This window comes from Hyla sarda, chromosome 11 (genome assembly GCF_029499605.1).
Source record: "Hyla sarda isolate aHylSar1 chromosome 11, aHylSar1.hap1, whole genome shotgun sequence".
Taxonomy (NCBI): Eukaryota; Metazoa; Chordata; class Amphibia; order Anura; family Hylidae; genus Hyla; species Hyla sarda.
Genome location: NC_079199.1, coordinates 52760089 through 52786839, shown reverse-complemented (window position 1 = coordinate 52786839; position 26751 = coordinate 52760089). Strand labels below are relative to the sequence as shown.

The window sequence follows — 26751 nt, the reverse complement described above, 5'->3', positions numbered from 1 at the left end:
TTCCCCAAATTTTAGATTTTTAGAAGGGGTAATAGGAGAAAATGCCCCCCAAAATGTGTAACCCCATCTCTTCTGAGTATGGTAATACTCCATGTGTGGACATCAAGTGCACTGCAGACGCACTACAATGCTCAGAAGAGAAGGAGTCACATTTGCAAATTTTGCTGAAATGGGGGGGCATGTCGCATTTAGTGCCAGAACAGCAAAAAAAAATGTAATTTGTAAATACAATTCTTTGGAATAAGGACATACCTCATATCTGGACCGGTCACAGAAGAACAGGAGTGCAGTCAGGGGCCTTGAGCTTCGAAATAGCTGCCTGTGGAGCCAGAGCAGTGGGACCCCCCCCCCCCCCCCCCACCCCCTCAAGGGGCATTACATGGGGTAATTATAAACGTTACATGGGGTAAGTTACTAAAATGGGGTACAGTGGGACATAAAATTTTAAAACAGGTTATGTTCCCAGAATGGTGACCCAGAGCATAGCCAAAACTAAAGAATATGCCCATCCCAAACCCTATGCTTTGAATCATCATTCTGGGAATGTGATGTGTGTCTGTCCCTAACCTGTTGCCTCAAATGCGCACCCCCGCTCAGGGGGAGAGAGAGTGCTGCACATTTGAGGCAACATAAAACGTCCCTAATTACAGTGACTCATTGACCCATGACCAGTTTTTTTTGAAAAAAATACCCCCAGAGGTCTTATCAGTTTATTTATTTTTTGCTGAAATCTTTTTTTGGGGCAATTTAGTGGTTTTATGGGGTTAAAATTTGGAATGTACTCTGGACTTGGTACATTGGGGTCAAATTATGGAAAATTTAAATGAAAAGGGAAAATTTTGTACTGCATGGAAGTGCGATACTCCCTGAAGCAGTTTTTAATGCAGAGGCCCGGATGATCGGGGCAAGTGTCACATTGATAGGTGGTATCCTTCCGTATCCCCCTCCTGTTACACACTCTGCATTTTTTCTGGGTTCGTCCCTTCTTTCCAGTGTGGGGGACCTCACCTGGAAAGTGTTGGCCTGGGACGATCCTGGCACCTATAACTTCAGTTCCTTCTGAACTCTGGCCTGCTCTTTCCCGGTCAGCAAAGATCAGGGCCTTTAGGACTTCTTCTTGGAACTGGAGGAATGTCCCTGTGCTGCCAGCGTTCTGGTACAGTACAAAAGAGTTGTACATGGCAACCTGTACCAAGTAGACCGCAACTTTCTTGTACCATACACGTGTTTTCCGCATGGCGTTATATGGCTTCAGAATTTGATCAGAAAGATCAACTCCCCCCCATATACCGATTGTAGTCCAGAATGCAATCGGGCTTGAGGACCGTTGTTGTGGTACCTCGCACAGGGACAGGTGAGCTGCCGTTGCCATGAATAGTGGTCAGCATAAGGACATCCCTCTTATCCTTATACCTGACCAGCAACAGGTTTTCATGGGTAAGGGCACGGGACTCACCCTTGGGGATAGGTGTCTGCAGAAAATTTAGTGGGAGGCCTCTCTGGTTCTTCCGCACGGTCCCACAAGCGGACGTGGATCTGGCGGAAAGGGATTTGAACAGAGGGATGCTGGTATAAAAGTTGTCCACGTACACGTGGAAACCCTTATCCAGCAATGGGTACATAAGGTCCCAAACGATTTTCCTGCTAACACCCAGAGTGGGGGAACAATCTGGGGGTTCAATACGGGAATCTCGTCCCTCATACACCCTAAACTTGTAAGTGTACCCGGAGGTACTCTCGCAGAGTTTATAGAGCTTCACGCCATACCGCGCCCGCTTCGAGGGAATATACTGTCGGAATATGAGTCTCCCCTTAAAACTGATGAGAGACTCATCTACAGAGAGGTCCCTGAGCGGTACGCAGGGCTTCCAAAAATTTGGCCCCAAAGTGATCGATGACCGGCCTCACTTTGTAAAGCCGGTCATAGGCGGGATAACCTCCGGGTGGACATGCCTCATTATCTGCATAATGCAGGCATTTCCAAATGGCCTCGAACCGCTTCCGTGCCATGGCCATACTGTACAGCGTGGTCTGGTATAGGACTTCCCCGCTCCAGTACTGCCTGACACTTGGCTTTTATGACCAGGCCCATGTGCAGCACGAGGCCCCAAAATTGGGGGGGTGGGGATGTATGTAGTGAGTGCTTGGTGTAACTATTAGATATAACGGTGTGTGATTAGAAATCACACACCGTTATATAAGGGAGGAAAAAAAATTGCAGACAAAAAAAAATGGGGGGGGGGGGGGGGGGGTTGGCAAATGCAGCGCCCTGTACCCCTAATAGGGCCCGGGTCACACTGAAAAATTTGTGGTGGACCCTTGGGGACCTATTAGGGGGTCTGGGGGGGGGGGGGGGGTTTAAACTTTTTTACACTCACTCCTACCTTGCACTGGGGTGTACTCTTTCCCTGCTCTGTCCCTGCAGATCTTCTTCCCTGAGGGGGCTCTGATCGCACAGAGGGGGGGGGGGGGGTCCCTGGCACCTTCGAGCAGCTTTGCCCGCTGACTGAACTCAGTTAACGGGCAGAGCTGCAAGAAAATGCAGTTAACCCCTCCCCTGCCGGCTGCTATTGGCTGCGATTGTCCAGCCAATAGCGGCGCTCCTGGGGGGGTGACTAAATCGCCACCTCCCCATAGATACAATGGGTGATAGGGGGTGTATTGTACACCCCCGATCACCTTGTATCTCCGGGTCATTGGGTCACACGTGACCCGTATGACCCGAATCCCGGCAGATCGTTAGTGTGAATTCACTAACGATCTGCTGCGATCGCCAACACGGGGGGTGGGGGGGGGGGGGTGGTCTGATGACCCCCCTCGGCATTTGCGCGGGATGCCTGCTGAACGATATCAGCAGGCATTCCGGTCCGGTCCCCGCCCGGCGCGCGACAGGGACCGAAATTCCCACGGGCGTATGGATACATCCTGGGTCCTTAAGTACCAGAAAGCCAGGGCGTATATCCATATGCCCTAGGTCCTTAAGGGGTTAATCAGTGATCAGAAGTTAAAGGGGTGCTCCGGAGGCAAACCTTTTTTTTTCTTCCAAATCAACTGGTGCCAGAAAGCAGATTTGTAAATTACTTCTATTAAAAAATCTTAATCCTTCCAGTAGTTATTAGCTGCTGAATACTACAGAGGAAATGATTTTCTTTTCGGAACACAGTGCTCTCTGCTGACGTCTCTGTCCATTTTAAGAGCTGAACAGAGTAGGAGAAAATCCACATAGAAAACATATGCTGCTCTGGACAGTTCCTAAAATGGACAGAGATGTCATCAGAGAGCACTGTGTTCCAAAAAGAAAAGAATATCCTCTGTAATCTGTTTAACTTTTTGGCACCAGTTGATTTAAAAAAAAAAAAAGTTTTCCACCGGAGTACCCCTGTAAATGAATGAGTAATGACCAGTAGTGGACTGTACGCAATGGATGCAGGGAGCTGGCTTGCCGAGCTTCCCTACCTCCTCAATATGCAGTGCTAGGCTTACCCCTGATATGACTATGTAACTCTCATGTTCTAGTGATGTAAGAAGGGCCTGTGGTCATGTGAGCGCTCTACTATTGTAGCAGAGCACAGGCGCCACTCCCTTGCTACACCTAGGAGAGCGGTGCCTGCGCTGTGCTACAATAGCAGAAAGCTCACATGACCACAGGCTCTCACGTCACTAGGACGTGAGAGTAAAGAAATTAGCATATTCATATCATGGGCGAGCATTTTGCTACATATTGAGGAGGCAGGGAAGTTCCACAAGCCTTCTGCCTGCCTCCATTGTGCACAGAAGCATTTTAGTAATAGAACAAGAGCCATAACATTAAAACTACTGGACTGATTCATTAACTATATATTTAAATATATTTTGTTTTCATCCTTTAGAATTACTGTGGATTTTCAGAAACAGACTGTAGAACCTGTTCCTGTTTCCCAAACTATTAAAGAGCAGCTGGAAACCATAAAGGGCCTGATTTTGTCTATCAGTGTGACAGAGGTATGTCTTGAAGACCATTACATGTTGTTGTACTCTATATTATAGTTAACTCTGGCAATCTATGTTATAATTATCACAGGTTACTAGAAGTGTTAGCGGTTATTATGCCTGCTTGTGTACACAGGCATGAAGCCCATTAAAGCCTGCCTCTGGCAATGCCTAATTGGCCTCTGTATATGGCAGACCTGTTTTTCAGTAATAGTATGGCTGCGTGTGGGAGGAAGCTGAAACTTTTTACAGTGATCAGAAATTGTCTGGGTACTGCGACTAGAGATGAGCGAACTTACAGTAAATTCAATTCGTCACGAACTTCTCGGCTCGGCAGTTGATGACTTTTCCTGCATAAATGAGTTCAGCTTTCCGGTGCTCCGGTGGGCTGGAAAAAGTGGATACAGTCCTAGGAAAGAGTCTCCTAGGACTGTATCCACCTTTTCCAGCCCACGGGAGCACCTGAAAGCTGAACTAATTTACGCAGGATAAGTCATCAACTGCCGAGCCGAGAAGTTCGTGACTAATCGAATTTACTGTAAGTTCGCTCATCTCTAACTGCTACTGCCAATATGAATGCTAAAATGCTGGTGTATTACATATGAAGACTTTTTTTTTTCTTCTTCTTGGATCCGTTAATGATGAGTTAGTAGTAGTAGTAGAGCTAAACTGCTATCAATCTGTGACATAATTAAACGCCTCTGAAGAATTTACATCAATATTGGAAACATCACAAAACACCTAGATGTCTTTGTTTATTTTAGATGAATGAAACATGAGCTCTCCAGGATTTTCTTCCTTTTTAAAATGGGTTATGAATAGATTACATTTTTTTATGTTAAGGCGTATGGTTAAAAAAAAATAATAAAAAAAAAAAAAAACTTACATTCACCTATCCCAACCTGCTTTACCAACACTTACATATACATTTATGAATAATCCCTTTAATTCTTATCCAGACTTTTAATGCCTTATAGCATCTTTTATCAGGCCACTGTTTTGCCTTCGTATTGCCGATTAACCCTTAATAGCATTTACCTGCACTAACTTAGGAAATTCCGTTTTGCTTGATGCCTGATGTTTATAGCAATGCTATGAAGTATCTGTTAAAGCTCCTGTTTATTCTCTTTCCTTTTGAAGGTGGTTGAAGTCGGTCATTTCTGGGGTTATCGCATTGATAAAAGCAGTTCTGATCTCCTTGGGCGTCTCAGTGCAGAAATCCGTCGCCATGAACTGACACCTCTCTCTAGAGCGGCTCATCCAGATCTAGTGTGCCTGGCGCCATTTAAAGCTTTTGACAGCCCCCAGTTTTACCGTGCTCAGATACTGTACATTTCTGGAAGAGAAGCTGTGGTGAGTTGAGATTATATTCCTGCGTGTATGATAGCAGAATCATGCTACATACTGGGTGAATAAGTAGTTCTATCAAGCCATATCTAGACATGCATTAAGGAAGCGGCCCCTTCAGCAGCGGCCCCTTGAAAAAGGAAACGAAACAGCATTGGGGAGCGGAGCACGGCACTTTAGAATGGGTAACCCCTAATTAGTACCTTATGCACTGACGCTTTTTTATTGTGAGTAGCTATTGCACTTTCATCCGGCTGATACTGGGAGGCTTTTTCCCGGAGGGATTATTCACCCAGCCGGGGTCCCCAGTGTCTACAAAGGACTAATTTCTTACTGTGCAAGTGCATTGTATACAACTCCTACAGAATTGTTCCTAGATTACTACAATAGTGTCCGTGTCTCTGTACTGTTGCTCGGCCTGTGTTTTGAGGTCTTTGTTCATTCCAGCTTCATTTTGGTCTTATGTTGTTATATTTTAATTGATTCCATAAAGATATTGCATTTATTCAAGCTGTAAATTAGTTACTCTTTTCTTTGTGTGTGGTTGTTTATGCATTAAGGAAGGGAAAACTTGTCACATTATAATACAATATTACTAACTGTTCTTTTCTTGTGTGTGAAGATATCTGGGACTCTAACTGCACAGAGGAAATGGGGCTCTTTTAACTGTTGAATAGTTATTTCAGCTATGTTTAAAAAAAATAAAAATAAAATAATAATAATTCTAATATTTTATCATGCCGGAGCTGTTTATCCCCCAACTGTTGGTTTTGTTTGTCAACGTAATTCATACTTTCAATGACTGAATTGTTTAATACTTAATTGCTATAAGCATTAGTGTAGTTGTACTTGTAGTACCTCTTTTCCAAGGGAGTAATGTAATGATTTTTTTTTTTTGTTAGGCGAGGTTTCCACTTGTTTTAGTTTTTTTACAAATACGCCAATAAAATGCCCATTCTGCGCATGCACATGGCGTTTTTTTTCTGTGAAAAAATGCTGCGGCCAGATGTTAGGTGCAAGTCAATGGTAAACTGCAAAATGCCAAATCCACTTGGCGTTTTTTTAATCCTTTTGGCGTTTTTGGGCTCCTTGGCAGTTTTTAAAAAACGACCTCTTGTCGAGACTTTGGCATGCTGGGAGTTGTAGTTTTGCAACAATTGGAGGCTCCCTGTTTGGGAAGACATTGCATTATGGGCGCTCTCCCCTGCGGAGAGCGCAAAAAATGTCCTAATCCATTTTTTTGTGTTTTTTCTTCTTTCAGATCCGTGTATGCATAGGATTACGGGGGATTCGATGGATTCCAACGGATGAACTGTTTTTTTATTTTTTTATTTTAATGAAATGGTTAACGAGGGCTGTGGGGGAGTGTTTTTTTAAATAAAATAATTTTTCCAATGTGTTTTTTTTTTTTATTGAATTTTCGGGCTTAGTAGTGGAAGCTGTCTTATTGACGGAATCCATTACTAAGCCAGGGCTTAGCGTTAGCCCCAAAAACAGCTAGCGCTAACCCCCAATTATTACCGCGGTACCCACCGCCACAGGGATGCCGGGACGAGCCGGTACCAACAGACCCGGAGCGTCAAAAATGGCGCTCCTGGGCCTAGGCGGTAACAGGCTGGTGTTATTTAGGCTGGGGAGGGCCAGTAACAATGGTCCTCGCCCACCCTGGTAACGTCAGGCTGTTGCGGTTTGGTTGTGCTGAGAATGAAAATACGGGGAACCCTATGCATTTTTTTATTTATTTATAAAAAAAAAAACAAAAAAAAACGCATAGGGTTCCCCGTATTTTCATTCTCAGCACAATACCAACCAAACAGTAACAGCCTGACGTTACCAGGGTGGGCGAGGACTAGAGATGAGCGAACTTACAGTAAATTCGATTCGTCACGAACTTCTCGGCTCGGCAGTTGATGACTTATCCTGCATAAATTAGTTCATCTTTCAGGTGCTCCGGTGGGCTGGAAAAGGTGGATACAGTCCTAGGAAAGAGTCTCCTAGGACTGTATCCACCTTTTCCAGCCCACGGGAGCACCTGAAAGCTGAACTAATTTACGCAGGAAAAGTAATCAACTGCCGAGCCGAGAAGTTCGTGACGAATCGAATTTACTGTAAGTTCGCTCATCTCTAGCGAGGACCATTGATATTGACCCTCCCCAGCCTAAATAACGCCAGCCTGTTACCGCCTAGGCCCAAGAGCGCCATTTTTTATACTCCGGGCCTGTTGGTACCGGCTCTTGTGGGTAATAATTGGGGGTTAGCGCTAGCTGTTTTTGGGGCTAACGCTAAGCCCTGGCTTAGTAATTGATTCCGTCAATAAGACAGCTTCCACTACTAAGCCTGAAAATTCAATAAAAAATAGAAAAAACACAACACATTGGAAAAATTATTTTATTTTAAAAAACACTCCCCCATAAGCCCTCGTTAACCATTTTATTAAAAGAAAAAAAATGTTCATCCGCCGTAATCCATCGAATCCTCTGCATACACGGATCTGAAACGAGAAGAAAAAAAGCACAAAATATTGGTTAGTACAATTTTGTTGCTGTCCGCTGGGTAGAGCGCCTATATTGCAATGTCTTCCCAAACAGGGAGCCTCCAATTGTTGCTGTCTGGGCATGCTGGGAGTTGTAGTTTAGCAACAGCTGGAGTCTCCCTATCTGGGAAGACACTGCCAGAAGGGTCTGTTCACATTATACAAAACAGACAATGTGAACAGAGCTTCACAGAGCCTTACTAGCCTGACTCCCGTCTGTAGCTCCACCCAGATGATGTCATCACTGGGGGGACAGGGAGCGAGGAAGGTAAGTGGACCTCCTGTTCTGTATACACTATATACAGCTATAGATAGCTGTATATTCTGTATACCGCCCAAAGGGGCTATAGGAGCAGGGAGTCCTGTCAGTATAGTGACGGGATTCCCGGCTCCTGTACAGTATACACGGGTACACTATGCCCCCTGTATACTATAGGGACGGGGAGGTGAGTAGTGATGCTGTACATCTCTCCTCATCTCCTTACACTCTGTGGACTGGGCACTCAGCATCCGACCCACAGAGTGGTACCCTGGAGGCAGTGAGAAAACTGCCACAGGGGACAAAATTGGCTGTTTCCACACACCAGGGAAAACGCCAGAAAAAACGCCAAAACTCAGGAAAAACCCGTGGCAGTTTTTGCTGGCATTTTTTTAGGTGTAGAAAAAAAAAAAGTGGAAACCTAGCCTTATGGGATATTTTGTTCAAGGGGTTGTCTGGGTTGCAGAAAAGCCTTACCTTTTTTGCTCCTTGGCTTTTGCTTCTGCCATGCATACCTCTGGGATGAATACCTTCAGAAACTAGAGGGAGCAGGTACCAAATAGCGATCATTGTGTGCAAGCAAAGCCATGCGTGCATGCAGTGTCAAATAGCTTCATGATCTATCACATGATCGCGATGTGGTACACACCCCCTTTCGTTTCTTTCTGGAAGTATACTTTTTAGATGTTTGATGGTAAACTTGTTGGTACCTTGATGCTATACTAATATGTTTTAGTTTTGGTGTTTGGTATACTTTTAGTGGTAGTTGTAGTGTTTGGTAGTGCAGTTTTAGTGGTAGTTATGGTACATTTTTAGTGGTGGTTGTAGTGTTTGGTGGTATACTTTTTCATGGCTGCTGTGGTGTTTGATATACTTAGTGGTAGTTATAGTATATGTTTAGTGGTAGTTGTAGTGTTTAGTGGTGTACTTTACGTGGTAGTTGTAGTGTTTAGTGGTGTACTTTACGTGGTAGTTGTAGTGTTTAGTGGTGTACTTTCAGTGGTAGTTGTAGTGTTTAGTGGTGTACTTTCAGTGGTAGTTGTAGTGTTTAGTGGTGTACTTTTCAATGGTATATGTGGTATTTGGTGGCATACTTTCAGTGGTAACTGTGTCTGGTGCAATTTTCAGTGGTAGTTGTAGTGTTTGGTGGCATACTTTCAGTAGTAGTTGTGGTGTATGGTGGCATACTTTTACTGGTTGTTGCAGAAAATTAAGTTCTGATCGAGTTACCATTTGAGCTGGTACCTGCATTTCGATCTTATGTAGCTCACCACTAGTAGTCATTTTGAGAAGCCTCAGGAATCACCACCTCAGGAATCTTACCAAGCAGACACAAAAATAATGCTCCTGTATGTGAGTTTCATGCTAACTAAATGCGCATGCAGTAAAATTCTTATCAAGCACATATTGGATTAAAAATGAGGTGTTTATCACATGGAAAATCTTTGCCACATGCACAAAAATTTGTATTGCCCCATAGTTTATATGTTATGAGGTTCTCACCCATACATATCTTCATGTAAACATTTTTCTTACCTTTCATATTTTATTCTTTTTCAGGTCTTCTTTGTGGATTATGGTAACCAGTCAAAAGTTGAGCTAAATCTTTTGAGAGAAATTCCCAGTGATCTTCTGAATCTTCCTTTCCAGGCAAGGAGATTACTACTTTTCTTGCTTTTCTGATGGACTATTTCTGTCTTTATGGCATGTTATGCAGAGATCATCTCTCTTGAAATGCTTTTGGATACCCCTCAGGGAAACATATGCTCTTCAGACAGACATAAAATGTGTTTGCTCATAGAAAAAGCTGTGATTTTTCACTTATGCATTAAAATTTTCCGGACTACGTTTTTTTTTAATGTTAAAGGTGCCCCTGCACATTAGATAAAAACCAGCTTATACTGTCTGTGTATCGGGGTATCACAACTCTCTCTTGATGCCAGATTTTGCTTGAATGATGAATTGGGTATTCAACATACTCAATCCTTTGTGTCCAGTAAAGGAGTCCGGCAGCAGCTTTTTTACTTTCTTCCCGATAAAGAAAACAAATGCATTCTCAGCCTAGTTGCATGTGTGTGTGAGTTGGGGGAATAGCTGTCTACCGAACATTTGGCTAACAGCAATCTAAGATGTATGGGCACCTTTAGGCTAGGATTCCTCTGAGGTTTTTGTCTTGTGGTTTTTGAAAAACTGTCACTGATTTTCCCTGCGTTTTGGCATTTTTTCTGGCGTTTTTGCCTTTGAGTGGAAATTGCATATTTGGCCCCTTTGGCGTTTTTTTTCCTAAATTTATTGGGTACCAATAAAATAAATAAAGGATGCAGTAGGGATGGAAAAATTGTATTTAACAAAATTTATAATTTTATAATGAATTTAATTTATTTATTTTTAAACAGGGATCAATTTATGTGGGCGGGTAGAGAACTAAAAATGTAGCCGACAATAAAAAAGAAGAAAAAGGCCATTTAAATGTAAAAATAATTAATAGTTTTTATAATAAGTTTTTTTATTAGTAATGTATTTTAATAGTTTGTTTAACAAAGTGTGTTTCACTTTTTTTTTCTCTATTTTTTTTTTTTTAAGGTAGTACTACTACTCCCATCATGGAACAGACTGTTCCATGATGGGAGTCCCTGTACTGATAGACCGCCCCAGGTGTCACTCCTGAAACCCGATGCGATCGTCCTATCTATTGCAGAGATGCAGAGCGGCTCTATACAGCGCTCGCATCTCTGCTCTGTCTCCGGGCAGCTAGTGATGTGAATAGAAATTCACCTCACTCATTCATATTTTCCGCCCAGAGTGGTGATTGGCCGTATGGTTGCAGCCAATCCCCGCTCTCAGCGGGAAATATGAATGAGTGATGTTCTATTCACAGCACTGGCCGGCCAGAGTACAGAGCAGAGATGCTCCGCATCTGTGCAATAGATAGGACGATCGCATCAGGTGTGAGGTGTGACACCCATTGTGAACTGTCCTTAACCGCAGGTACTACTACTCCCAACATGAAGCGCACACTGCTTCATGCTGGGAGCTGTAGTACTTGCATTAATAGATGGCAGTGATTGTCACTTCTGACACCTCTTGCAATTTGACTGTTAATGCAGGTACTACAGCTCCCAGCATGGAGCAAGGTGTGCTCCATGTTGGGAGCAGTAGTACCTGCAGTTAAAGGAAAACTGTCAGCTTTCTCCCTCCGCTAGTACCGCTGGTTAGTGCGGGGGATGCTGATCAGTTTGATGCGTACCGTGCCCGGATCCGCTGTGCCGTTCGGCCCTAATCTTCTATTTTCGGGATTTGCTAATGAGGTGCTACAGGGGTGTGGAAATTTAAAAAAAAACTACTTGTCCAAGGGACTAAAGCGGAACACAATCTACTTGTCCCTCAAGGAAATCCACTTCTCCTGATAGATGAAATAATTTCAACCAAAATAGTCTGATCCCCCCCACTAGACCACCAGGGATGGATATAAGATTCCTTTAGACACTGCTGTCAGCAATGATCTGTAGCTCCTCTTACACCCGAGATAAGCCCAGAAAAGTCTAGATGTAACTTTTTGATCACCATAAAAAATTTCTCATATGAAGTGACCAAAAATGAACAATTCTGGACTATTTTTTACATTTACACCGTTCACCGTACGGTTTAATTAACATAATATTTTAATAGTCTGGACATTTCCACATGCAGCGATACCACTTACCGTATATACTCGAGTATAGGCCGAGTTTTTCAGCACGATTTTTCGTGCTGAAAACACCCCCCTCGGCTTATACTCGAGTGAACTCCCCCACCCGCAGTGGTCTTCAACCTGCGGACCTCCAGAGGTTTCAAAACTACAACTCCCAGCAAGCCCGGGCAGCCATCGGCTGTCCGGGCTTGCTGGGAGTTGTAGTTTTGAAACCTTCGGAGGTCCGCAGGTTGAAGACCACTGCGGCCTTCAACATCATCCAGCCCCCTCTCACCCCCTTTAGTTCTGAGTACTCACCTCCGCTCGGCGCTGGTCCGGTCCTGCAGGACTGTCCGGTGAGGAGGTGGTCCGGTGGGATACTGGTTCCGGGCTGCTATCTTCACCGGGGAGGCCTCTTCTAAGCGCTTCGGGCCCGGCATTAGAATAGTCATGTTGCCGTGACAACGACGCATAGGTGCGTTCATTGCCAACGTACTCCTGCGTCATTGTCAAGGCAACGCCTCTATTCCGGGCCGGAAGCGCGGAGAAGAGGCGCCCCCGGTGAAGATAGCAGCCCGGACCACCTCCTCACCGGACAGCCCTGCAGGACCGGACCAGCGCCGAGCGGAGGTGAGTACTCAGAACTAAAGGGGGGTGAGAGGGGGCTGGATGATGTTGAAGGCCGCAGTGGTCTTCAACCTGCGGACCTCCGGAGGTTTCAAAACTACAACTCCCAGCAAGCCCGGACAGCCGATGGCTGCCCGGGCTTGCTGGGAGTTGTAGTTTTGAAACCTCTGGAGGTCTGCAGGTTGAAGACCACTGAGGGCGAATGATGAGAAGAGGATGATGAAGGGGGGGTGTGGGGATGATGAAGGGGGGTGGGGATGATGAAGGGGGGATGTGTGGGATGATAAGGGGATGATGAAGGGGGGATGTGCGGGATGATAAGGGGATGATGAAGGGGGGATGTGCGGGATGATAAGGGGATGATGAAGGGGGGATGTGTGGGATGATGACAAGGGGATGATGAAGGGGGGATGTGTGGGATGATAAGGGGATGATGAAGGGGGGATGTGTGGGATAAGAGGATGATGAAGGGGGGATGTGTGGGATGATGACAAGGGGATGATGATGAGGATGTTAATGACGGGTCTGGATGATGACAGGGGGGGATGAGGTATTTCCCACCCTAGGCTTATACTCGAGTCAATAACTTTTCCTGGGATTTTGGGTTGAAATTAGGGGTCTCGGCTTATACTCGGGTCGGCTTATACTCGAGTATATACGGTATGTTTATTTTTGTACATTATTTTTATTTAAAGAAAATTGGAAACTTATTAGGAAAGGGGCTTATTCACATATATACGCACATTTTAAAATATTTTAATCACTATTTTTCAGTCTCAATAGGGACTTATGTGTTACTGGGGGGGGTTCTGCTTCTCCAGTTTATGTGCTGCATTTTGTGTCAGAAAATGCTGGAAGTTGCATTTAGTTACTAGATAACTACAACTCCCAGCATGCCCTGATGCAGCCTGTGGTTCTGTGGGTATTGCAGCATGTTGCACTGTATAGTAGTACAGTTAAGGTTATTGTGTAACATGCTGGGAGTTGTAGTTTTGGTCCGTGTCAGCTGCAGAGCCATAGGATGTGTCAGGGAATACTGGGAATTGCAGTTAGTAACTACAACTCCCAGCATGCCCTGATGCAGCCTATAGCTCTGCAGCTGACCCGAACCAAAACTACAACTCCCAGCATGTTACACTTTATAGTTCTACAGTTTAGGTTACGGTGGAACATGCTGGGAGTTGTAGTTTTGGTTCGGACGTGTTTGCGTGCATCCGTGGGGCTCTTGGTTGGTGGGCAAGTATGAAGGGGGCGAGATTCTGGGGGTGCAATTTACTGCGGGGGGCCGGAAACCACTAAAAATAAATAAAATTAGATGGCACAACTGGCGGTGGCAGCCGTGCCCCCCCCCCCCACCCACATCATACATTACATACACACATCACAGATACATCATACACATATACACTAAAACCATACATATATACACATCATACATACACCCACTGCTGCCCCCCCACATCATACATCACATACATACACACATGACAGATACATCATACACATATACACTCACACCATACATATGCACACATCACATCATACATACACCTGCCACTGCCCCCCCACATCATATATTACATACACACATCACAGATACATCATACACACTCACACTATACATATACACACACATCATACATACACCGCTGCCCACCCCACATCATACATCACATACACACATCACACTTAGACAGACAACATACACAAATTATCCATTACATACACATCACACACAGACATTATACACACATTATACATTACATACACATCACACATACATTACATACACATCACACATAGACAGACATCATACACACATAATCCATTACATACACATCACACATAGACAGACATCATACACACATTATACATTACATACACATCACACACAGACATCATACACACATTATACATTACATACACATCACACAGACATCATACACACATTATCCATTACATACACACATCACACAGACATCATACACACATCATACATTACATACACATCACACAGACATCATACACACATTATACATTACATACACATCACACAGCCAGACATTATACACTCAGTATACATTACATACACATCACACAGACCTTATACACACATTATACATTACATACACATCACACACAGACATTATACACACATTATACATTACATACACATCACACAGACATCATACACACATTATCCATTACATACACACATCACACACAGACATTATACACACATTATCCATTACATACACACATCACACACAGACATTATACACACATCATACATTACATACACACATCACACATAGACAGACATTATACACACATTATACATTACATACACATCACACACAGACATTATACACACATTATACATTACATACACATCACACAGACATCATACACACATTATCCATTACATACACACATCACACAGACATCAAACACACATTATACATTACATACACATCACACAGACATACACACCATACATTACATACACATCACACATAGACATTATACACACATCACACATACACTCACACCATACATATCTGTCGCCTGCATTCTCTGCCTCCTCACCTGAGCCGCCATGAGTGGACATCAGAGCTGTAGTCCCGTCCGGTGTGAGGTTACATGGGTTATAAATCTCCCCTCACACCGGACGTCCTCTCCTCTCCCCTCCCCCGCTCAGTTTTTTTCCCCTTGCAAACATGCAGCCTCCCCGTGGTGGATTAGGTCCTGTGAAGAAAGCGCAGGGGGAGGGATAGAGCTGTGTGCCGAGCTGTGGACATCCTTTCTCTCACCCTGTCTTCTTGTGTTGTGTAGCTGCGTCCTACGGGAGGATTAGATAAGGGGGCGGGGCTCAATTATGTAATGGGAACGTGCGACCTCGGGCTCTGCAGTCAGCTGGGGGCCGCCGCCCCCTCCATACACTCTGAGCGCCGGTGTGTGGTGTAGACTTGTATCCGCTCCTGCGCCTCACACCGGCAGTAAAGAAAAATAAGGGGAAGTCGGCCTGTCCCTGCTAGCCCGATACAGGGCTAAATCTATAAACAATTCACCTGCCCGGCACCCAAAACTACTTGTCCCGGGCGTCGGGCGATAGAATTTCCACATCCCTGTGCTACCTGGCAATCTGACTGACGTCAGAGTGCCGGTTAGCCCGCCCGGTGCCAGTTAGCACCTCATTAGCATATCCCGAAAATAGAAGATTAGGGCAGAATGGCGCGGTGGACAGTTTTCCTTTAAGGAAAGATCACAGTGGTTGTCACTCCTGACACTCGATGTGATCCTCCTGTATAATGTATAGATGCGCCCGGCCGCTCTTCTATGGTACCCCGCACTGACGTGTATGTGTGTGTATATATATATATATATATATATATATATATATATATATATATATATATAGAGAAGAAGCACCATGCGTGGCTGTTGCCAAGGATTCCAGATCCTGTTGGGTGCTCAGCTCCAGGGTCCGACTCAGGCCCCAAGTAATTCACCACAAAACAAAGAGAGCGGCACTCCAAGTACGTGTAACCCCGTGCGGGTGTATTTATTCACACATCTGTAGAAAAGCGCAACGTTTCGGCTCCTCAATAGTGCTTGAGAAAGGCTCTATTGAGGAGCCGAAACGTTGCGCTTTTCTACAGATGTGTGAATAAATACACCCGCACGGGGTTACACGTACTTGGAGTGCCGCTCTCTTTGTTTTCTGGTATATATATATATATATATATATATATATATATATACGTTCCTATTTCCCACAGAGAGTTGTGATTGGCTGGTACCATCTGGCCAATCACAGCTCTCTGCAGGAAATATGAATAGGTGTATATATACAGCAGTGCAGGGGACCATAGAAGAGAGGCCACATCTATACATTATGCAGGAGGATCGCAACGGACCTGGGGCGATTGGTCAATTAGTACAGTAGTAGTACTACTTTTTTGAAAAAAAGTACAAAATAAAGAAAAAAAAGTTAAACACACACACACACTTCTTTATTCAACACATTATTAATAAACATTATTAATAAAAAGTTAAACAAAATTAATTATAACAAATATATTATTTTTACATTTAATTGGCCCCTTTCTAAATTCTTATTGTCAACTACATTTTTAGTTCCCTTCCTGCCCACATAAATTGATCCCGGTTCATAAAAATTGATAAAAAATTTGTTAGAACAAATATAAATTTTGTTAAATAAATTTTTTTCCAATACTACTGTCTTTTTTATTATGTTTTTTTAATGGTACCTTACCTTTATGAATAACATTTCTTATCTCCATCAATTTTTGGATTACTAAAGTCCAAAAAAAGAATAAAAACTGCCTGCAAAAACGCCAAAGTTAAAGCCCACCTGGCATTTTCTTGAAGTTTTTATACTCCCATAGACTTCTATGGGAGGAAAACGCCAAGACTTTCCCGAAAAAAAAACACCAAAGTCTCAACAAGAGATCATTTTTGAAAAACTGTCAAGGAGCCAAAAAGAGCTGAAAAACGGCCAAAGGATAAAAAAATAAAAAAAAATCTGTGGAATCCTATCCTAAGGGTGCTATTCCATGGGTCAGGAATGTTATAGAACATCTTCAATGTTAAATCTGCAGCAGCAAATGAACACCAAATCTTGTGTATTTGCAGCTGCAAATTTCAGTGCAACATTACAGTTCAGTGACACAATCAAAATTGCCTGCGCAAAAAATCTGGTATGATTGACACCCAAAACTGCCTTAAATGATTTGCACCACATTTTAATTTCATTCATTCATTATTTAATTATTATATTTTTTTTTTTTTTGTGAAAAATCACATTTATTTAAATCTATTTTGTTGGTACTGTAAACCACAGAGGATTGTTCTTGAAAAATCTACACAACATCTGCTAAGTGTGCATTAACCCTTAGGCCAAATACACACTAGACTAACCGCAGTGGAGATTCTTGTGACTAAAATTGACCTGTGGTGCAGCATGTCGATTTTTGTTGTAGATTTGAAATTAACTCAAAAGGAAAATTTGTGCCAAATCCTCAGCATTTCTACCTTATTTAAAAAAAAAATCTTTAATACATTTTTTGTGTTGATTTTCTTGTAGTGTTGCTGTGGAAAATGCCTGCAGCAAATCTGTTAAATGTATATTTACCCTTAGGTCATGTTGGTTTTTATCTATCTATCTATCTATATATCTATCTCATATCTATCTATCTATCTATCTCATATCATCTATCTATCTATATCCCATCTATCTATATCTAGCCATCTATCTTAAAAAAAAAAAAATCCAGAAGAGCAGCACAACTATTCGAAATGCTTGTAAGAGGGTGGTGCACGCTGGAAAAAAGGACCTTGGTGAGGGGTCCAACCTTGTAGTATAAATCCAGAATCCAGCAGCACACAAATGGCCTCTCACCGCCATTTTCAAGCTCAAGTGCATGACTGAAAGTGCAGTCTTATATGGGTTCACACAATTGGATAATTACATAATTAATTGACAATGTAAATTGCAAAAGCATATGTATACAAACAGTGTTTACATAAATAAAATTATTACTGCAGTGATCGATATTCATTAATGCTGTGCAGGTTCCAGTGTTCTAGTGCTGTTCATCCCTGTGTATTCCTTTGTGACAAGTGATTCATAATGTTCATATAGATGCGCTTGAAAATTTCACAAATACACAGACTCTATATAATAGACGCACTTACCCAACAGAACCGCTGTTTCCACGTGTGCCACTGTACGGAGCGTGTGTTGTTTCTCAATGCGCAGCTGTGAGAGACTCCACCAATCCTGTGCGAGTCTTACTGACGTTAAACGGCCAATCAGTGTGTGCGCCCAACGTAATGCGATGTTCATGGAGAGAGTGAGGAGATATCACCATCTATATTATTGGCAAATTTGCCTATACTTCAAATAGAGCATTACCAGTGGTCCCATGTTCATTTTCGCAAAGGTTTAGGCAGATAGAGCTGGCATGGCTCAAATGAATGTTGTGCAACAGATTTATGGGGATTCATGAAGCCGCAGCTACCAAAGGCAGGCGCTGCTCCATATATACAAATCACCTACTGTAACAGCAATTCAAGGTTTCTGCACCCATAGAACAATTTAGACCCTTCTGGTAAAAAAATAAGAAACAAAATTAAAGGATGACTAATTTCTTAGTGTTAAAAAATAGGCTCCATGCTCCATATTTACAGGGTTAGAGAGCAGTTCTGTTGGTGGCTAATACAACGTAGATTCAGAATTATCTGCAATTAAACAGAGAAAAACAGATAGTTCAGTGAGTACAATGAAAGCAACACAAAACAGGTAAGGGGCTACATAACGGAGTCTACCTTCTAGTCATTCTAGATGTGGTCTTGAATTCTGCATTGAGACCAAAGGGTCTCATTGTGTTCAGCCTGAAGATCCACATCAGTTCTCTTTTTTTGAGAAGTGTAATACGATCCCCGCCTCTTTTGAGAGGTGGGATATGGTCCAGAATCATGAATTTAAGATCTTTTTGATTGACCTCCCTAAAATGTTGTTGGTGTAGTGTTGTTGGTTTAGGCGAGTCTTTAAATCAAGGGCGGGGCAATAGTGGTCATGGACAAGCTCCAGTACATACAAGAGGCAGAAAGACAGCTACAGGATACAGAAGTGTAAACTTTGTTATCAAGAGACCCTAAAAAAGACATTGTATCTCGAATCATGACTGTTGTTAATAATGGATTCGTGGATTTTCCAATTACGCCCATGCTATACTTTCTCCCCAAAATCCACAAGGATCGGGACAATCCACCCGGGAGGCCAATTGTATCTGGACATCAGTCTGTCACATCGCATACATCCATTTTACTGGACAGACTATTGCGTGATTACGCCACAAATGCAAAGTCCTATATTAAGGACACCTCAGATTTTTTATCAAAAATCCAGGAGATAACACTACCTGATCAAGCCATCCTCGCTACACTAGATGTAGCAAGCTTATATACTTTAAGCAACCATGATTGGGGTGTTTTTGCAGTTGAGAATGCCGTCATTTCGTCCGATTTTGCAACTGAAGATTGATTTTGTCATCCCCTTACTAAAAATAATTTTGGAGTGTACTTCCTCTTCAGCGATGGGCAGCAATGTGGCACCCACATATGCCAATTTTTTTGTGGAATATTTGGAGGAGGAGCTTGTCTACGTATCGCCCCACTTCAGCCGAGTGCTGAAGTGGTGGCGATATATCGATGACCTCTTCTTATTATGGACAGGCCCTGAGACAGAACTGATTGAATTCTATCAGTTCCTCAACAAAATGGAACCAGGTATACAGTTCACATTAACCCATTCAAGCACACAGGTAAATTTCTTGGACATGACAGTAACAAAACAGGGTAACCAATTAAGTACAGACCTTTATTACAAACCGACTGACAGCAATACTCTACTTTGATGTGATAGTGGGCATCCTAGAGCCATGGTTAGAGCACTGCCATATAGCCAGATGCTTAGAGCTGAGAGAATCACGGACAACGACACTAAACTGGAACAAGCCCTTGATAAAATGACCACAGACTTTACCATCAGACGTTACCCCATTAAACTTCTTGAGGAGTCCAAGACTAGAGTTAGGAACCTCAGACATCAAAAACAACAAAGACAGAACAATGGAGGTACCAGTATTATAACATCTACTAAGACAAGTAATCACATACCTTTTATTACTACATACAATGACTTTTCACAGGAAATCTCTGCAATCGTACGCAAACACTGGCACCCGGTCTGAGACAGTTATGATCAGATCAAGGAATTCAGGGACCTTCCCCTAATGTCGTTTTGCAGGGCCCCAAACTTGAAGAATAAGATAGTTAAAACTGATGTCTCAAATCAACCAAAGTCACAACAGAAATACCTTACTATACAAACTAAGGGTTGCTTTCCATGCCGTAGTTGCGTGAATTGTGAATATATGGCGAAGGGTTCCAAATTTGTACATCCTCAAACTAACCACACTTATGACATTAGGTTCTAACTTACCTGCAACTCAGACTTTGTTGTATACATCTTGTGGTGTCCTTGCATGAACCCATACGTGGGTGAGACGAGTCTTGGTTTAAAGACTCGCCTAAACCAACACCACTACACCATAAGAAAGAAAAGATTGGACCTACCGGTTTCGAAACATTGTACGGAGGCCAATCATAAAGAAAAAGATCTTTAAATTCATGATTCTGGACCATATCCCGCCTCTCAAAAGAGGCGGGGATCGTATTACACTTCTCAAAAAAAGAGAACTGATGTGGATCTTCAGGCTGAACACAATGAGACCCTTTGATCTCAATGCAGAATTCAAGACCACATCTAGAATGACTAGAAGGTAGACTCCGTTATGTAGCCCCTTACCTGTTTTGTGTTTCTTTCATTGTTGATATTGACTGAACTTATATCAGTTTTTTTTGTTTAATTGCAGATAATTCTGAATCTACGTTGTATTAGCCACCAACAGAACTGCTGTGTAACCCTATACATATGGAGCATGGAGCCTATTTTTTAACACTTTAAGAAATGCGTCATCCTTTAATTTTGTTTCTTCTTCTTTTTTTTTTTTTTTTTTTTTTACCAGAAGGGTCTAAATTGTTCTATGGGTGCAGAAACCTTGGATTGCTGTTACAGTAGGTGATTGGTATATATGGAGCGGCGCCTGCCTTTGGTAGCTGCGGCTTCATGAATCTCCACTTGTAGTGACTGGTGTTCATTCATCAGACACATGCAAGAGAGCACCATAAATCTGTTGCACAACATTCATTTGAGCCATGCCAGCTCTATCTCCCTAAACCCTTGCGGAAATGAACACGGGACCACTGGTAATGCTCTATTTGAAGTATGGGCAAATTTACCAATAACATAGATGGTGATATCTCCTCACTCTCTCCATGAGCATCGCATTACGTTGGGCGCACACACTGTGTTAGGATCTATTTCTCCCTGTGATCAGTCAACTCCAGCCGTGTTGATTATCAGACAGATTTAATACACATGTATCGATACAGGTGGATGATCTCTTACAAGCAGAGAAACAGCTCCGCAGAAGAGAATCATACCCCAAAATACATTACAGCTCTTTTATATGGCAACACTCTAAGTGTAAGTTCATTGGCTAAGGAAACCCCGGTGGCTCATAGTGTTAAACTTTATTACCAATCACAGGGTCCCCTGTACACTTTCATAGAGCTTGTTATCCAACAAAAGCCTCATTATTTACCAAGGTCATTTGGATAGTTTTCCACCTTCTGGGTGCTGGCCAGGACTAGGACACTAGTTAATTGAAACTAGATAAAATTGGCCAACACCATCTAAAGTAAGACATTATTATATACATATATATATATATACATATATATACACAGAGAACATAGATATCAAAACATAATTTTACCAACACACTGATTGGCCGTTTAATGTCAGTAAGACTCGCACAGGATTGGTGGAGTCTCTCACAGCTGCGCATTGAGAAACAACACACGCTCCGTACAGTGGCACACGTGGAAACAGCGGTTCTGTTGGGTAAGTGCGTTTATTATATACAGTCTGTGTATTTGTGAAATTTTCAAGCGCATCTATATGAACATTATGAATCACTTGTCACGAAGGAATACACAGGGATGAACAGCACTAGAACACTGACAACATTAATGAATATCGATCACTGCAGTAATAATTTTATTTATGTAAACACTGTTTGTATACATATGCTTTTGCAATTTACATTGTCAATTAATTATGTAATTATCCAATTGTGTGAACACATAAGACTGGACTTTCAGTCATGCACTTGAGCTTGAAAATGGCGGCGAGAGGCCACGGAAACGTTGCTTCTGTTTAAACCGGTGATGTAATAAATATTCACTTTTTTTCACCAAATTTGTGTGCTGCTGGATTTATATAGCTGTCTATCTATATATATCTTTCTATCTATATCTCCTATCATCTATCTATCTATATCCTATCTATCTATATCTATCTCATATAATTTATTTATATCTATCTATATATATCTATCTTTCTATCTATATCCTATCTATCTTTATCTATTTCATATCTATCTATCTATCTATATCCTATCTATATCTATCTTTCTATCTATATCTATCTTTCAATCTATTTATCTATCTCATATCTATCTCATATCTATCTATCTTAAAAGCTCTGTTTCTTTGTGATATAGGCCTTGGAGTTCAAGATCTGCAAAATGAGGGCGTCTGCACGGTCACTGATATGTGGAGAACAGTGGAGTCGTGCGGCTAGTGAGAAGTTTAACTCCTTAGTCAGTGGGTGCACACTTGTGGTGAAAGTCTTCTCTATTGTACACAGCATCCTGCATGTTGATATTTATCGATATTTCGAGACTGTTGAGCAAGTCAGCATAAGGGACATTCTTATAGCTGATGGTTTTGCAGAACCTGCTGAAGAGTCTTATGAATCAAAAGTAAGTATTATTCCTGAAACTTTTCAATTTTTTTATTCTGTGTACATAATATATATTATTTTTCTTTTTTATATATGTGTCATGTCATTAAAGACCTTTGGGGCCACGTATTAATATTATAATATAGGTGTTTTTATTGCTGACTTTTCATCTGTAAGACATATTAGCCCCAATTACTGGGTGAATTCATCCCCCTGATACTTGCCTCAGAGCTGATCTAGGTCCTGCAGCTACCCAGTGATCAGGTAGAGCAGTGTTTCCCAACCAGGGTGCCTCCAGCTTTTGCAAAACTACAACTCCCAGCATGCTCAGATAGCCATTGGCTGGAGGCACCCTGGTTGGGAAACACTGAGGTAGAGCAATAAACCATTTCTGCTTTCTCTTGAAAAGCCTGGTTCTCCTCACCTGCAGCAACACAATCTCTATGCTATTTCAGACTCTGCCAGAACATTCAGGAACGTCCATGCAGAGTTAATTGCAGACATTTAACCCCTTAAGGACGAAGCCCATTTTGACCTTAAAGATCAGAGAATTTTTTTTTTTTGCAAATCTGACCACTTTATGCATTAATAACTCTGGGATGCTTTTACCTATCATTCTGATTCTGAGATGTTTTTTTTGTGTCATACTCTGTTAGTGGTACATTTTCGTCAATACTTGCATAATTTCTTTGTGAAAAATTCAAAAATGAAAAATTAGAAAATTAGCATTTTTCTAACTTTGAAGCTAGGAAAATGAATATTTCAAATAAATTATATATTGATTTACATATACAATATGTCTACTTTATGTTTACATCATAAAGTTGACATGTTTTTACTTTAAGACATCAGAGGGCTTCAAAGTTCAGCAGCAATTTTTAAATCTGAATTTTTCAGGGACCAGTTAAGTTTTGAAGTGAATTTAAGGGTCTTTATGTTAGAAACCCCCCCACAATTTACATCATTATGAAAACTGCACCCCTCAAAGTATTCAAAATGGCGTTCAGAAAGTTTAACCCTTTAGGTGTTTCACAGGAATAGCTGCAAAGTGGAGGACAAAAATAAAAATCTAACATGTTCTTGTAGCCCCATATGTTTTTTGTTTTTTTGTTTTTTTTATCAGGTAGTTTTTATAAAAAAAAAATTCATATTATAACAACACACAAAAAAAACATTTACATACCCAACTCCCAGCCCCCCTCCCACAGGAAAAAATAAAACACTCCACCCATCCCCACCCCCCGTGTCTTCCCTTCGTAAGCATAAGAAACTATATCATAAACCAAGTTAACAAGGCCTTGTATTAGCGATTAACCCTGTAGGAGGACATCACAATCACACCACACGGCCGGTCTAGCACCAGCTAGAAGACAGGTAAATAAAACATGGACAGAGCACACTGGAGAAGTTAGCACACCAAGACAAGAAGGTCGACCTTTAAGAAACACAAGTGATCTACAGGCAATACTGGAAAATAACAAAAAAGAGCACCTACACAAACACAAACCAGGGTAAGGCAAGGAGTGAATGACTTCACACTACCTAAAGAGACCTCCCCCAAGTAAGACATCCATTGGAGTTCTTCTTAAATATGCAGATGGTAAAACTGGAGTGTCTATCCAAGGACCCCAAATGGACTCGAACTTACGGGTAGCCTTCCTCTTAAGATATACACCCTTCTCTAGTCTAATAATATGATTAAGCTTATTGATAAGTTCAGAAATAGTGGGAGGAGCCAAGCGCAACCAGTGCTGAGCAATTAGTTTACGGGCTTGATATAAAATCCGACTTATGCCTATATACAATCCACTATCTTCATCTAGCCCATCGAAATAGCCCAATATGCACGTTACTGCCGATAAAGTCAACGGGCAACCATATACCCTCTGGACAAACTGTCCCACCTCACCCCAAAATTTACCAAGTGTGGGACAGCTCCACATAACATGTAATAAATGAGCATCTGGTAGGGAGCAACGGGGACAGCATGAGTCTGGACGGACACCAATTTTGTGCAAAAAGGCAGGGGTACGATACACCCTGTGCAATAAAAAGATTTGGGACACCCGATGGGCCTCTGAGACAGCCAATCGCGTGGTCATGGTCAGTATTCACTCCCATTGCTCGCCCGACAGAGGCCCCACATCCACCTCCCATCTATCAGCCCCATATGTTTAATTTTTACAAGGGGTAAAAGTAGAAAAAGCCCCCAAAACTTGTAACCCAATTTCTTTTGAGTAAAGAAATACCTCATGCCATCTGTCAATTAGACATGTACTACTACTCCCATCGTGGAACAGTGTGTTCCATGCTGGGATTAGTAGTACTACTTAAAAAATGCTTTTGCTGATTTGCTGTTTTCGGGCGTGGGCGGCATGTCCCATTTAGGAAGCCCCCAGGGTGCCAGAACAGCAAAAAAACATTTTTAAAAAAACCACATGGCCCACTATTTGGGAAACTTTACCCCTCAAGGAACATAACCGGAGTCTTTCAACGGATGAGTTTTATAGTGTGAAAAGGCCCTAAGAATACCCCTTTTAAATGTAACATTTATTTTACTGGAAGTGCATGTATATTGTGGCAGCCTCTCATGCATGGGTAAAGTAAAGTACATTTTAAATGTTTGAACTCAGGTATGGGCAGAATAATTGTAGGAAGCTTTCAGACACTAATCCCCTCCTGTGTGAAAGACATCATAGTCATCCATATTCTGAGTGTTCACCTCTATCATTTGTAGATAGATTGAAGTTTCTTAGCAGACTCTTTTGTACAGTTTTGATTGGGATTCCCCCAAGGAAGGGAAAGACTAGGATTTGTCATGTCATGCATTTCCTATGGAAATTTGTTGTGACAGAAGATTGGACATTTATATTTATTAACTTAGAAAGATTAGCAACTGGAAATCGGAAGGATGATTCCTGTGGCATTGCTAAAATTATCCAGGCAAGACATCTGTTCTGTACATTTGTTTTAGAAGCCAAGCTTTCATCTTAAATACTGAGGAAAGAGTAAAAATTACTTTGTTAAAGTGAATTAATGGCACATCCTAAAAATTTTTACATTAAAGGCCTTTCATCTAAAAGTCACTTAAGTGATGCTTCTTACCCTTTTCTCTATTAGCGTGGATGTATTTTACATACATCTTTAGTATATGTGTTGTATATTGTGTCTTTCTGTTAGGTCTGGCAGGCATATTCTTTGTATAACTCGGGAGAACAAATGTCTGGAACATGAAAGATTACTTGACTGCCACTTTCTCAGGATTGTAAATGCCATCTTCACTTTCTTGACCAGGAATGGCCAAAAAGTTTAATCTGGGAGGTACATTTTTTTGTTGCCTGTTGTAAGTGCTCAGCTAAATTACCAGAGGCAGGTGCATGTGGAAACATTATTAGAGGCCCACCATACCAGTGGTGGCAACAACCATTCTTATTGCAGTTGCTGCTATATTGCACTTAGACATGGCAGTGCTACTTTGGTTTGTATGGATCTCAGTGTGTTAATCTAGCCCTATGCATTAAACTTGACTGAAAGTGATTTTGGCAAAGCTAGCTGACCATCTCATGTGTAAGGTGTCCCCTAAATGTCAGGGAAGATGAGTTTCGAGCATGTTTGATTTCTGTGTGCCCAATATGTTGCTCAGGGAGATAAGCCACGGCCAGGGGTGTCTGTCAGCAGCATTCCCTCTTTCCATATAGCTTATATTCCAAGCATGCATATGTTTGTGACGGTTAGGAGAACTACTTTTTAAATAGCTATTTAACCCCTTAATGACCATGGACTTAAATGTACGTCCTGGTTTGGCCGTACTACGCGCACCAGGATGTACATTTACGTCCTGTGAATGATAGCGAATGACAGTGAATCGTTCACGGCAGGTTCAG

The 26751-nt window shown here is 42.0% G+C and overlaps 1 protein-coding gene across 2 annotated transcripts in view; it reads left to right on the top strand.

Annotated features, from left to right (window-relative positions):
- The window catches only part of TDRD9 (tudor domain containing 9), a 318925-nt gene that overhangs the window by 254214 nt on the left and 37960 nt on the right, over positions 1-26751 (top strand). For both annotated transcript variants that reach the window (XM_056545568.1, XM_056545567.1), the window contains 4 exons: positions 3870-3981; positions 5110-5322; positions 9669-9758; positions 22626-22886. In XM_056545568.1, coding sequence (XP_056401543.1) covers positions 3870-3981; positions 5110-5322; positions 9669-9758; positions 22626-22886 — 676 coding nt within the window. The remainder of the gene's footprint in view (positions 1-3869; positions 3982-5109; positions 5323-9668; positions 9759-22625; positions 22887-26751) is intronic.